The sequence below is a fragment of the Crotalus tigris genome, unplaced genomic scaffold (genome assembly GCF_016545835.1).
Source record: "Crotalus tigris isolate CLP2741 ecotype Arizona unplaced genomic scaffold, ASM1654583v1 scf7180000017622.5263843, whole genome shotgun sequence".
Lineage (NCBI taxonomy): Eukaryota > Metazoa > Chordata > Lepidosauria > Squamata > Viperidae > Crotalus > Crotalus tigris.
Window position 1 is genome coordinate 3,595,734 of NW_024096517.1, and position 15,266 is coordinate 3,610,999.

Here is a 15,266-nt window from a genome sequence, read left to right on the forward strand (position 1 = left end):
TCTGAGCCAATAATAATAATAATAATAATAATAATAATAATAAAGTTGAAAGGGACCATGGAGGTCATCTAGTCCAACCCCCTGCTCAAGCAGGAAACCCTACACCATTTCGGACAAGTGGCTGTCCAGTCTCTTCTTAAAAACTTCCAGTGTTGGAGCATTCACCACTTCTGGAGGCAGGCTGTTCCACTGATTAATTGTTCTCACTGTCAGGAAGTTTCTCCTTAGTTCTAGGTTGCTTCTCTCTTTGATTAGTTTCCACCCATTGCTTCTTGTCCTGCCTTCAGGGGCTTTGGAGAATAGCTTGACTCCCTTTTCTTTGGGGCAGCTCCTGAGATATTGGAACACTGCTATCATGTCCCCCCTTGTCCTTCTCTTTGTTAAACTAGACATACCCAATTCCAGCAACCGTTCCTTATATGTTTTAGGCTCCAGTCCCCTAATCATCTTTGTTGCTCTTCTCTGTACTCTTTCTAGAGTCTCAACATCTTTTTTACATCGTGGTGACCAAAACTGGATGCAGGATTCCAAGTGTGTCCTTACCAAGGCCTTGTAAAGTGGTATTAATACTTCACGTGATCTTGATTCTATCCTCTGTTAATGCAGCCTAACACTGTGTTGGCTTTTTTGGCAGCTGCAGCACCCTGCCGGCTCCTATTTAAGTGATTAAATTAAGTGATTAGCAAAAGGCGTTGACTGCCTCTATAACTGGCATCGGGGTGTTTTCGTACCCACGTTATCTGATGGCACCACTGACGGAGCAAATCGCTTTGGCTTTCCTATTCAAATTCTCAGGGGAGTTTCTTGTTCCGCGGGCTTACCCTCCTGGTTCTGTATGATCAAACCCCTGAGCTCTGTTGTCCCTTTACAAGGAGCCCTCAACTTACAGCCCCAACGGAACCCAACATTCCCATTGCTGAGCAAAGCTGTTATGAAATGAGTCCTGCCCCATTTGATGACTTTCTTTGGCCGTGGTTCTTAAGCAAATCGCTACAGTCGTTAAGCGAATCCTATGGTCATTAAGCAAACCTGGCTTCCCTCGTTGACTTTGCTGGTCAGAAGCTCCTTAGGTTGCAAATGACCATCGCAGCACCCTGGGGTGCTGCAACCATTGTAAACATCTGCTGGTTGCCCAGCACCTGAAATTTGATTAAGACACTGTATAGATCAGTGGTTCTCAACCTTTTTAATGCCATGACCCCCAACCGGTTTTAAGTCGAGGACTACTCAACCGGTCATAAGTCGAGGACTACTCAACTGGTGCAGCACTGTTTGCAGAATGGGACTTTTGACGGGCTCAGCAGGGCAGAGACAGCCTGGACAATTCCTATCGGCTTTTGAAAGCCAATAGAATTAGACTCTATTCAAGAGAGTCTATTCTATTGGCTTTCAAAAGCCAATAGAATAAAAGGGAGTAGCACAGCTAAGGAAAAGGGGAAAAAAATGGCAGACTGCCTTGTTTGGCGACCCCCGTGAAATGGTCGTTCGACCCCAAATGGGGTCCCGACCCACAGGTTGAGAACACTGGTATAGATGCTGCAATGGTCATAAGTGTGAGGACTGGTCATAAGTCCCAGGTTTTTTCCAATGCCATTGTAACTTTGAATAGTCATTAAATGAAGGGTTATAAGTCAAGGACTCCTGCCTAGGATCTCAATAATTAAAATTGCCCTGACGATTTTAAATAGAGCTGGTAGAATGCCAGCTGAAATCTCCCTTTGTTCCAGCTATATTATGTCCTCTCCTGGCTGCTAGTATTTTATTTCTTTGCTGATTTTCCAGAGTAATGAATTTTAAGCTCTGCATGTTTATGCTGGATTCAGGGATGAGAGCATCTGGTACAGACATTTAATGAAGATGCTCAGATTTGTTCTTAGTTAATGATAGAATAACAGATCAGATGGGAACCCATGTCTGATGTTTGACGTTCCCCGATGAATTAAAAGGTAAGATAGAAATATACCATTGATAAATAATCTTCAAACCACCCAGAATTTCATCAGCTGAAGAGAGGCTCAGAGGCAGAGCTACTGAACAGTTATACATATTAAAACCACCTTCCTGCTCTAGCAAGAAGCAGGATAAACGAGGCGACATCTGAAAACAATTTCATCTTCCGCTTAATTTCTCCAAGTTCTTCCTGTTAACAGAAAATGGCTTCAGTTTGAATCTCATTTGGGATTTTTCACTCATCTGACTCATATTTCTACCTTCCTTTTATGGGTACAGGTTTAGGGTGCCCCATTTGGCGCCCAGTGCATGTAGATCTTCTGTTCCCTCCTACGGATTCTACCCAGCAGCTTGGCTGAGGTTGCACAATATCTAAGTCACAACCATAGCTTGAAAAAAATTGGCTATTTCTTAGACAGAATATTTTCTCCAGTATTTCAGCAAACACATTTCTAATAACATTGAGATAGGCAAGGGGACACCTGCAACCTTTTAAAGAGATGGATGTATCTTCAGGGAGAAGATGGCCCAATAGGTATCCTGATGATACATCCTGTCGAGCACGGGAAATCAGGAGTCCTGGCAGTTCAAATGAATATATAGGTTCATTGCAAGTTTAAGCTCTCTACAAGAATCTGAACTACTAACAGTCAAAGCAAATTGGCGGCAAGTAAGAGTCAACGGAATTCAAGGTGGTCTCTTGTGGGCACAAAGGGATTGGAGACTGATGACATGTTTAACCCCTCCTTCGGTCTCAGCCTGGTCACTTGCTACACATCCATTTTTTTCCAAACTATTTTTAAGCTCTGTAAAGTTCCAACTGAGCCTGGAAACATCTCAACAATCTGTGGATGTTCTTGGCAATAATGCTTAGTCTAGTACATCTGCAGTAGACAGCAACACCTAGCAAAACTTGGTTGATCTCCAAAAATAAGGACAGTTGGACTTGGATGGGAGACCAAGAAATCTTGGCAGGGAAATTAAAAACAGTCTTGGAAGATGGCAGTGGCATTTTTTTCCCCATACGATATTGTTGCCCAGAAATCTATAAGAATGTCCCCTTCCTAGAGACTTTACCTTTTTCTTAAGTCCTGAGAAGGCCCTGTTTTTTCTTTCCACAAAAACTCTTAATGCATCATGGGAAGGCTTTTTTCTTCTCTTTTTGCTTCCCCTAAGTATGCAGAAAAAAGTTTCACAAAGCTCAGTCCTGAATACTCAAAAACCCTTCAGGCAGACTACCACGCCCTACCTAAAATAATGAGATTTGAGAAATAGATATCAGTTATTTTAAAAACAAAATTGCCTTCGGGCATACTGGAACCATGCTTCTGGGCTTTTATCTGCAATCAAGTGAACCGGGATCTTTCAAAAACCCAAAATGTTGACTCTCATCATTACAGAATCTAGACTTTCTTCTTCTTCTTCTTCTTCTTCTTCTTCTTCTTCTTCTTCTTCTTCTTCTTCTTCTTCTTCTTCTTCTTCTTCTTCTTCTTCTTCTTCTTCTTATTCTTCTTCTTCTTCTTCTTCTTCTTCTTCTTCTTCTTCTTCTTCTTCTTCTTCTTCTTCTTCTTCTTCTTCTTCTTCTTCTTCTTCTTCTTCTTCTTCTTCTTCTTCTTCTTCAGAAAGAAATGTCTGGAAAAATATTAGCATCAAAGCAATAGGAATTGACAGTTCTGATAAGAGATGCTTATGGAATTCAGTCCTGGTGAAATCTGATATGAACTGACTTACATCTCTTGAACTGTTTTATAGATGCATGATGAGCCTTGGGTTTTTCTCTTTTTGGCTTGGCTTAAAAACAAATCCCAGAATACTTTCATGAAAGCCTGTAATATAGAGATGATGCCTTATTGATGTTCTCTGAAGCTTCTTGTTATTTTAAAAAAAATTAACCCATCGGTTTGGATATGAACTGAGTGGACTTCTGGATAAAAAGTAAAATAGAGATAGGTATTGGATAAAAGTTGTAGAAGTTGCCTGTGAATTGTCACAGTTGTGAAATTGACCAAAGTCTGCTGTCCATTGTGCTGATGTGGATCCCAGCATTTTGAGTCTTTTGAGTCAGAATAACAGAGTTGGAAGGGACCTTGGAGGTCTTCTAGTCCAACCCCCTGCTCAGACAGGAGACCCTATACCAGGGGTGTCAAACTCAATTTCACTGAGAGCCACATCAGCATTGCAGTTGCCCTTGGGGGGTGGGGGTGGCCAGAGTGGGTACAGCCTACTGGGTGAGTATGGATGGAGTGGGTGGGGCCTACTGGGTGGGCATGGCCAGTTCTACATCATTCGCGTCAAGGGTGCCTGTGGAGGCCTGGGCAGGAGTGGGACATATGTGAGGGTCTCTGGCAGAAGGGGATGGGACCGGGGCAAGTGCCAAGGCATGGTCCACCGGGGCAAGTGCCAAGATGGCCACCACAAAATTGTACATTGGCTCCCGGCTGGCCTGGGCCAGGGCCAAGGCAGCGGGGGCCGTTCCCTCACTGTTTCCAGGATGGCTTCACGGGCCACATGAAACCACTTCGCGGGCCGCATCCGGCCCCCGGGCCTTGTGTTTGACATGTCTGCCCTATACCATTTCAGACAAATGATTGTCCAGTCTCTTCTTAAAAACTTCATGTGTTGGAACACCCACAGTTTCCGAAAGCAAGCCATTCCATTGATTAATTGTTCTCACTGTTAGGAAATTTTTCCTTGTTTCTAGGTTGGTTCTCTCTTTGATTAATCTTCATCCATTTTTTCTTGTCCTGCCTTTAGGTGCTTTGGAGAATAAATTGACACCTAGGAGTCAATCTTGATTCCTGGCAACCACATGATAAGCCCATGCAGTTTTCCTGTTAACATTTTTGGAAGTGATGTCCCATTGCCTTTTTCTGGAATGTTTTTCAAATTCCCAGTTTAGGGCATCAGATAGACTGATCTAAACTCACCCAGCTGGTTTCCATACCTAAAGGAGAATTAGAACCTGGATCTGTTCACTCCCAGTCTCATTCCTTAGCGTTACTTCATACTGGTTCCCTTCACTTTGACTAACAATTTGTGTATTAAGGATTTTGATTCCAGTAGTAAAAACCAAAAGAAGTAGACGTAAAGAAAAAAGATTAGTAAGAAAGAATAAATAAATTCCTTCTACATAGAACCTTTAATTCCCTCTAGTGTCCAGTTTCTAAAATAATAAAGTCACTTATGTTTGTTATGAGCCTAGCCAAAATAACTATGATTCCCATGAAAAGCTATTTTTTCCTATGATTAATTCCAAAATCATATCATAAAAGTCAATATTCCCCAATGTTGGGAATATTCCCTTAAACCATCTGTAATTTTCTCAGATAAAAATATTATTTAGGGGCTTTGTCGTTTATTTTAAAACCTTTAAGTTCTTAAGCTTGTAATGATTTTTTTTTCTTTTATTCAGAATTTAAGCTAAACTCATCTGACAACTTTTCAAACTTGTCACACCAAAAGTCTCTTAACAGTTTTAAGATGGTTAATAGACAATTTTGAAAAGTGAGACTTGGAAAATAATGCCTTTTAAAAGGCTCCACCCAGTTGCAAACAAGGTGGCTAATCCCCTTGTCTCCCGATGAGGAGCCGCTGTCTGGGGCACATTGGGCAATCTCCTGTCCTCTCCTTATCCAGAAAGGTTCTGGAGAACTGGTTTATTCACTGATTCTTTGGTCTTTCCCAAGGCTGTTCAGTCTGAGACATTTTCATTTTGCCATGCCTTCCCTAGAAGTCTCAGCTTCCTCCACTTTTCCTGGAGTTTAATAAATGTAGACCATGACAAATAAGTGTCATGGTTCTTAAAGTTTCTCTCCGTTAGGCATTGCTCAAAGCAGTGTTTCTGAACTTCCACAGTTTGGAGATGTGTGGACTTCAATTCCCAGAATTCCCCAGCCAGTGCACTTCAACTCCCAGAATTCCCTAACCAGTATGCATGAATTCTGGAAGTCTATTTAATTGTTTATTAAATATACACATTGCCCATCTTGCCAAGAGACGACTAGGCAGCTACAGTGGAAGGAAGTCCACTGGCTGGGAGTTGTAGTCCATACCTCTTCAAGCCTCTGAGGTTGAGCACAATATAGAAACAGCTTATCAATCAATCAGTCAATCCATCCATCCATCCAATAATGGCTCCAGGAGTTTTCAGCTTTCTTCCAGAGACCTATCAGTGGCAGGGAAACCTATACACAAGTCAATCATTAGATTTGGGATTGTCTAGAACAGTGGTTCTCAACCTTTTTAATCCGCGACCCCCAACCGGTTGTAAGTCAAGGACTACTCAACCGGTCGAAGTCGAGGACTACTCAACTGGTGCAGCACCGTTTGCAGAATGGGACTTTTGGTGGGCTCAGCAGGGCAGAGACAGCCTGGACAATTCCTATTGGCTTTTGAAAGCCAATAGAATTAGACTATATTCAAGAGAGTCTATTCTATTGGCTTTCAAAAGCCAATAGAATAAAAGGGAGTAGCACAGCTAAGGAAAAGGGGAAAAAAATGGCGGACTGCATTGTTTGGCGACCCCATGAAATGGTCGTTCGACCCCAAATGGGGTCCCGACCCACAGGTTGAGAACCACTGGTCTAGAATGTAATTTGGTTATGACCACATATTCTCCCTTGAAGCAGGAAAAAAAAAGAGAATTCCCATTATTTGAGATCACCACAGCAGAAACCAGAGACCTTGGCGATTTGTGTAAAACACATTGGCATCTCTAGTCTACTTTGAGAAGATTTACTTTGCATTGACGTGTGTTTGGCTTTCTGTGAATTGATGTTCTGCATAAAATGCTCCTTTAGAAAACCGAAACATGTATTAAGTTGTCTGGGTGGAAAAACTGGTTCCTTGCTGAGAGCAGTCCCACACATTTCTACACACCTCTGGCAACTCGCTTGCGAGTGACATCTCCTCACTAATTTTCCTTCATTAGCTGCATTAAAGAGAATCTGCCTCATTTCCAAGCTTGAAATTTTTAAGCTGCCAAACTGGCAAGTGGGAGATAATTAGTGAATGAAACGCTCTCTGTTTTTAGCCAGCCGAATTAGGGCCTTAATAGCAGTGAGTTGCAAGTAAACACGATAGCAAAGGATAGTAATCAGCTGGTTTGCATTGGTTTGTTTAGATCCTGTTTAGTGAAGATAGGGGAAGTTCCTTAATTAATTAAATTTCATTAATACCAGTCTGGGTAAGTAGTCCAGACACAGGCCATCCTCAACTTACAACCAAAATTGTGACTAACATTTCGGCTGCCAGCAAGGTTGCTAAGTGTTACATTCATGATTTTGTGATCTTTTTGCCATGGGTGTTAAGCAAATTACGGGTTATTGACTGCATCATGTGGTTGTTAAATGAATCCAACTTCCCCCATCAACTTTGCTCACTGAAAGCTGGCTGGGGAGATCACAAATGGTGATCACACGATTCTGGGTGGTCTATGGAGATTCTCAGCCATCCAGGTTGTGGTTGTTCAACAGGGTTTTTTCAGGAGGCAACTGGACTTTCTTGTTTTGCCTTTGAAGACGTTTCGCTTCTCATCCAAGAAGCGTCTTCATCTCTGACTGGATGGTGGGGAATGGAAGGATTTATATTGCTATATTCTGCAAGGAGTATAAATCCTTCCATTCCCCACCATCCAGCTAGAGCTGAAGAAGCTTCTTGGATGAGAAGCGAAACGTCTTCAAAGAAAAAACAAGGAAGTCTAGTGACCTCCTGAAAAAGAACCTTTAGGACAGCTATGACCCTGGGATGCTGCAATTGTCGTCATAAATGCATGCCAGTTGCACCTGAGTTTTGATCACGTGACCATGAGGATTGTCTTGGGCAGAAGCAATCTGGTGTCTCCCGTTATATTTTGGACTTCAGCTCCAAAATCCCTTTGTCATGGCTGGGCAGGTCAGAACTGAAGAAACTGGAGTTGAGTAACATGTCACCAATGTGTCTGTTCATACTGGGTTATAAGGATGGCATACTTGTAACCCTCAGGTAGTCTTGGGCTATATGTCTCTTCCCAACCTTGATCATCAGGTGGGATGGATGGAATTGGAAGTCAAGAAGATGTAGACTTAGATGACTAACCCTTGTGGTCGAATGAGGGTCTAAGGCAGTGTTTCTCAAACTTGGTCCCATTTTAAGATGGGTGGACTTCAACTCTCAGAATTCCCCAGCCAGCTATGGAAGTTGGAAGTCCACCTACCTTAACATGGCCAAAGTTAAGAAATAGTGATCTAAGGCAGGGGTCCCCAACCTTGGCAACTTTAAGACCTGTGAACTTCAACTCCCAGAATTCCCCTGATCTAAAGCATCTTAACAATCAAAAGTCAGGTCATGACTGACAGCCGACTTTCATTTATGGAGCTAGGTTGCCAAGGACTTGGAGACAGGAAAGAGACAAGCGGAGAAAGGGGACGACAATTTGAGTTGATTGCAGCAAACAATAAAGAGATGATGGCGCGGTTGCCATTGTTTAGCATCTTTCCTGTTTCCTTGCAGTCCAAATTTGTTACTGAAGCTTGGCAAACAGAGGCCTGGCCTTTGCTTGCATTGGCTTTCTTGATACATTGCGCTATTGTTCTTCCCCTGCACAAAGAGAGATACTGAGGTCCACCTACTTGCGCAGACGTTGAATCAGCTTCCCTGATATTATTTGTACATCGTTCAGATGGTGATGCATATGTGAGGTGGTGGGAAGGCTGGCTGCTCCATGTCTCTGATATTGGTGTGTGTGTGTGTGTGTGTGTGTGTGTGTGTATGTGTGTGTACCTGTGTGTGCAAGTTTGGTCTCGTGGTTAAGGTATTAGGCCAGAAACCAGGAGATTGAGAATTCTAGTCCCACCTTAGGCATGAAAGCCAGCTGGCTGATTTTGGCCCAATCACCAGGAGTTGGTGGGTTCTAGTCCTGCCTTAGGCACAAAAGCCAGCTGGATGAATTTAGGCAGTTTCTCTCCCTCAGCTCAACCTGCATCACAGAGTTGTTGTTGATTTTTGGATTTTTGGATTGAAAAGGGATGAAGAGGCTGGGGGAAAAAGAATAAGAATTATAGAATAGAATAATAACTTTATTGTCACTTTGAACGTACACTAATCAGCATACAGCTCTCAAAGGGTCACCACCTCCGATATGCATTACATAAAAATGACAAAGATGGTAATGATAGATAGAAAGAAAAGAAAAGAAAAGAAAAGAAAAGAAAGAAAGAAAGAAAGAAAGAAAGAAAGAAAGAAAGAAAGAAAGAAAGAAAGAAAGATGGATGGACGGGAGGCGCAATTGTATGTTCTCATTTCTTTCTCTTTTGCTTGCTTTGTATACTTTTATTATATTGATATTGATATTGTATACAAATATATGCACACACACATAGGCACATGCCTACCCACACATAAAGGCTAAAGGGCTTTTATAGGAATGATAGCAGTTGCAAAGCCAGCATTCAAAAAGCGGGCGATTGAGGATATGTGTGACAAAACTGTCCCATACAACTTTGGATCAACTGGCATCTTCGTGATATCAAGTTACCGTTTAATAATACATAAAGAAAAGAAGAAGAAGAAGAAGAAAAGAATTAGCTTGTAACAGCCCAAGCTTTCCTAGGTCACAGGGGAAATAAATGAAGTTAGCAAAGTGAAAACAGAAAGCGAGATTGCCGTAGTAGCACAAACTATATTTATTTTCCTGTTTAATACATACTAAACGGAGAAAGCCGAGATGCAAAGTCCACACGCTCTGGTTGCTTGTGGGGGTGAGGAGAGGAATAAAATTGCCGTTTGAATATTTACTGATGCAGCAAACCATGAATGCTGAGCAATTTCTGCAGCAACAAATGGGAGACCATTTGTTGGGTGTTGTTTTTTTTTCTCCTGGAGGAATAGAGTTGCACATGAATCTTTTTGTTAAACGAAGGAACACCAGTAAGTTGGGCTAAGCAGCTTCTGAGTTCTTCTGTTTTAGCCTTTTGATCTTTTTCGTTGTGGTGGGGGCGTCTGGAAGCCTTTCAGCCTCCCCCAAGGGTGTTTTTTTCAGAGGACTTTTCTTTGTTTTTCCTTGAAGACATTTCGCTTCTCGCCCAAGAAGCTTCTTCAGTTCTGGCTGAATGTTGGGAAATGGAAGGACTTATATTCCTGGCAGTCATCTGCAAGAGAGAGTTGAGGCCACTCGAGGATTTATCTGTGCGCTCAGGGTCACCTGAATCAGAGTGCAAAAGGGTGTTGAACTTTCTTGGAACTGAGGATGCTTCTTCGGATGAGCCGTGAAACGTCTTCAAGAAAAAAACAACAACAAGAAAGTCCATTTGTCTTTTGAAAAAGCACCTTGGGGACAACCATGACCTGGATGACTTAGAATCTCCACAAACTTTAAGCTTCTCCTTGCCCAGTTTGTTTTAATGTCCGTTTTGGGCTGTTCGATCCCTTAGGTCAGGGGTGTGACCAGTCCCGTGGCTTTTAAGGGCTGGCCCAGGCTTTGTCTAGTGCAGTGGTTCTCAACCTTTTTAATGCTGCGACCCCAACCGGTTGTAAGTCGAGGACTAAACCGGTCGTAAGTCGAGGGCTAAACCGATCGTAAGTTGAGAACTACCCAACCGGTCGTAAGCCGAGGAATTTCCCTGCCTGGGAGTGCCACGCATGCGTGTGCCACCCCCTGCGCCGGCCGAGGCGTAGCTGGCAAGCGGCAGAGACGGAGCAGGCCGACCACCGGCTGGGCCACCAGCTGGCCCAGCCCAAGGGAGGTAAGGCACCCACTGGAAAAGGGGAAAAAATGGCGGACAGCCTTGCTTGGCGACCCTCGTGAAATGGTCGATCGACCCAAATGGGGTCACGACCCATAGGTTGAGAACCGCTGGTCTAGTGTGCAAAAATGGAAAGGGGTAACTCGTCATGGCCAACTTTCCATGGCCAACTATTTTAAATTTTGTCATTCATATTTCATTTTGTCCCTCTTTTTGCATCCTTCCTTTAATGATTCTATTCCACCTTTTCTTCAGTACTATGTAACATTTGTCCCATGGCAAGTTGTCCCTTAGGAAGTTGGCCATGGTAAATTGGCTGAGTGAGTTGTCCTAGACCAGGGGTGGGCAACCTTGGCTCTTTTATGACTCGTGGACTTCAACTCCCAGAATTCCTGAGCCACCCATGGCTCAGAGCCAGGCAGAGCCAGGCGGAGGCGTCAAGTGGGGCATCACTTTAGAATCTCTACATAGTCAATGAGGACAAAGTCCAAATCCCTCTTGAACGCCGATGATCCTATGTAGTTTTACCCAGGTGCAAACGGTTAGTTGGAGAAGATTCCAGTACATAGGCTTGAGCAATAAATTTTGAACCTTCACATGTGGACCTGGCCATTTGAATGCGTAGAAAATTTTGGCTAGCTTTATCCAGTCTCTGTGGCCTGTTGATATTTATTCTTTGTTTTTGTTTTTTTGTTTCCTTTGTCTCCCCTTTTCTTTCGATGCTGGCAGCAAACTTTGGAGATGAACCTCACCAACTTGGTGAAACGCAATAGTGAGCTAGAGAACCAGATGGCCAAACTGATACAGATCTGTCAGCAGGTGGAGGTACGTGTTTGTGGTGGCGGTGAGGGTGTGCTGGTACTCTGTCTCTGGATGGGGTGGGAGAGCAGGTGGTATGTGTGTGTGGAAATGTGGGGGGGGGGAAAGGAGAAGGAGGAGGAGGAAGATGATATTGATCATGACCATGATGATGATGATGACGACGATGACAACGATTCTTCTCTGGCCAAGTCTTTTTGAAAGTCTTTGCTTGGGTTCATACATACTGCCAAGCTGAGCTAATTGGGGTTGTGCGTGTTTGACCATGTGTGCTTTTAGTATGATGCGATGTTAGGCCATACTATGGTTTTACCTACTTAAGGAAAACAAAATGTAGGAACACAGTAGCCGTGTTTTGTCAACCCAACTGAATTTAACCATGCGTATCTAGTTTTGTGGCCTTCAAGGATACTAAACATTTCTATTTAGTGCTCTCAAGGCTGCCTTCTTTTCCACCCCACGCATTTCCTACGCACCCCACAATCCTCACCTTTCACTCTCTGAAAACCAGATGCTGCTTCCCCCCCTCCCCCCCCCCGTTTCTCTGAAGCAAGAAGACCAGAGTCACCCTAATCACGGAGATTTCACTCAGTGCATTGGAACAGCAAGGCAGAAATAGCCTGCCTTCCTGCTTCCAAATGCAGAACAATTAATAGTGAATTATCTCAGTGTTTTGTTTACCAAGGCAATGCCCAGGGAGAAGCCACAGCAATTAGTTTCTTCTTAATGGCTTATTGATGTTCAGTTACTAAATTAAGAAGTGGTTCCTTGAACAAGATGCCACTTCTTTTTTTAATAATGGAAATACAGTGGAAAACCAATTCAATCTGTTGTTCAGCTTCCATTTCTCAGGGGAACCCTCCTCCCCTTGTCATCTACCTGCCACCAGCCTCATTCTCCCATACAATTCCTTTCCAGCCCTATTTCCCATAGATGCTTTAATTCTTGTGAATGAAATCAGATATACGTGTCTCAGGATAGTGTTGCAAGATCCAGTCTGAGTTGGTCACTGGGACTACAGGTTTACTCTTCCAGGCTTCCAGACTTCATACATCCTCAGGGTGTACAGACATTCTAAAGCAGTGTTTCTCAACCTTGACAATTTTAAGGCATGTGGACTTCAACTCCCAGAATTCCACAGCCAGCAATGCTGGCTGTGGAATTCTGGGAGTTGAAGTCCACATGCCTTAAAATTGTCAAGGTTGAGAAACACTGTTCTAAAGAGTGAGACGTTTGGAAGAATAAACCTCTAGTCCCGGTGTGCCGACTGAGATTGGATCCTGCAACTTCAATTCTCATTCTAACTCAGCTGCAGGGAAGAAGGGGTAGAAGTCCAGTGTTAAGGTCAAAGACCCCCCCCCTTCTTTTCCCATTGTGCTTTCTCTTTGGAGGAAGCTCTAGAAAACCATGAGAGAGAAGACCATGGGCAACAAAGTATTCCTAGAAGCCGTGAGATGGAATCATTGTTTCCAGGATTTCATTGGCTGGAAAAAGATGTTTGCCAGTTATCAATTGGCTGGATTTTGTTGGTTAATGATAAAGTTAGAAATGGCCTTGGTTGAAGAATTAACGTGGAGGAGAAAGTGCAGATTACATTGGCAGTTTGGCCTATTAAAAAGCCAGACAGGAAGAAAATCAAAGGCAAGATCAGAAGATATGGAGAGACCTGGCCCATAGAATCATCAAGAATTGGACATGACTGAATGGCTAACATCATCATCATCATCATCATCATCATCATCATCATCATCATCATTTTGGCAGTATTCCATCTCCAGGTGCAGGATTCTGGATGTACTTGAGATGCTGAGAACGGAAATGTAATATGAATTCCAGCTAATGATCTCCCCATCCACTTCTGCTGATGTTGCTGCCTTGGGAGAAAATATTCCATCGACTGAACCGGTGCTATCCACCCCCTTCTTCTGCAAATGCCCTCTCTGCTGATCTCTCTGCTGGTGAAAGGATTTGATCTTTGTTTGCAGCAATTTTATTTTCAAACAACTCATTGTGGAAGGCAGATTGATCTTGCTTCTCCTCCATCCGCCCACTGGCCGCCTACTTCTCAGACACTAAAAGGCCCCAGTGTGTGGCCTGAGCTGGCCAGAGTGGAGGCGGTAAAGCTAAATTAATGAAAGACCATCAGCAGCCCCAGCCTGAAGTGTCAGAAAGAGGCATACTGTTTAAAGTTCACGGAAGAATATATTGTCCCCTGGAGCCTATTGACTAGAAGATGACCATGTGCCATTGCAGTAACATGCTTTATAGAAACACACAGGGGAGCCCTACTGTGTTCAACCTGCTGGTTCCATCTTCAGAGAAGTCAATTTGGTTGAAAAGTTGTACTGTTCTTGCCAAAGGCCACTTCATTTACTAGCTTGGTTAAATCAGGCAGTTGCTGCTTTCTGAAAAGATACTCTGAATGTTTAGAGGCCCTGGATGACGTTCATTTAACAACAGCCTTCCCCAGCTCCAGATGAGTTGGGAGTACAACTCTCAAAAAGTCTTAAGCTTCTGGCAGTTCTAGGAGCTGCGGTCTCCAAATATCTGGAGACAAGGAATCTCTGAGGATTCTGTCTACGAAAGGGGGAAGTAGTATGATGGACTAAAGAGAAGTGTCAGTTTCCCAGGAAGGAAGGAAACGGACAAGGCAAGAGGCAGCACAGCTGGAAAGGAGACAGAGGTAGAGAGTAAGAAGAACCACTCCCTAGAACTGTGTTTTTCAACCTTGACAATTGTAAGGCATGTGGACTTCAACTCCCATTGCTGGCTGTGGAATTCTGGGAGTTGAAGTCCACATGCCTTAAAATTGTCAAGGTTGAGAAACACTGCCCTAGAATCTTCCAAGTATTAGGGTAAGAGTAGTATAGGTTTGGTATACTAGTATAGGCGGGATGGCTCAGTGGTTAAAGACCCTGAGCTTTGTCAACTGGAAAGCTGACAGACCAGGTTTGAGACCTGAGCTCCTTGCAATGGAGTGAGCTGCTCCAGTTCCTGCTTACCTCGCAGTTTGAAAGCATGCAAATGCGAGTAGATGAATAGGTATCACACCGGAGGGAAGGTAACAGAGTTCCATGTACTTTTGGTGGCCACATTACCACGGAAATTGTCTTTGGACAATGCAGGCTCCCTCAGCCAAGAAACGGAGATGAGCACTGGGCCCTAGAGTCAGACACAACTGGACAGGGAAAACTTTACCTTTAGTGTAGGTTCAGTCTGGCAAGATTCTGTCTATTGGTGCGACCATTTAAAGAACTTATCTTTGGCTAGATTGTTCTGTATCCTTCTTGGGCTGGGCCTGACAGAACCAGGATGGTTTAAATGGCTTTGTAAGATGAGTTAGGGATTTATCTCAGAATACTAGGAAGCTCAAATGAACAGTGATTTGAATCCATCCATTGTCTTCTTCTTCTTGTGCCATATCTGTTATCGGACGTTGGTGATCATATTGGCGATCCTGTTTTTATCAGCAGCCACTGGAAAAAGTGCTGCTGAGTTTTGTCCAAACCAGTCCCTTAGATTTTGAAGCCACGATGTTCTTCTTCTGCCTGGACCTCGTTTGCCTTCAATCTTTCCCTGGAGGATTAAATGGAGTATGCCGTATTTTTCTGGGTGTCGCATCACATGTCCGAAATATTCTAATTTTTGTTTTTTAATTGTTTTGATGATTTCCCTTGGCTTATCACCTCCTCATTTCTGATCTTGTCAACCCAGCTTATACGTAACAGCCGCCTGTAAATCCACATTTCAAATGCTTCTAGTCTCCTCAGAGACCAG

The 15,266-nt window shown here is 43.4% G+C and overlaps 1 protein-coding gene across 2 annotated transcripts in view; it reads left to right on the forward strand.

The window, feature by feature from the left end:
- Positions 1 to 15,266, forward strand: part of MID2 (midline 2) — a 137,518-nt gene that overhangs the window by 79,701 nt on the left and 42,551 nt on the right. For both annotated transcript variants that reach the window (XM_039331121.1, XM_039331115.1), the window contains one exon: positions 11,400 to 11,495. In XM_039331121.1, the coding sequence (XP_039187055.1) occupies positions 11,400 to 11,495 (96 nt within the window). The remainder of the gene's footprint in view (positions 1 to 11,399; positions 11,496 to 15,266) is intronic.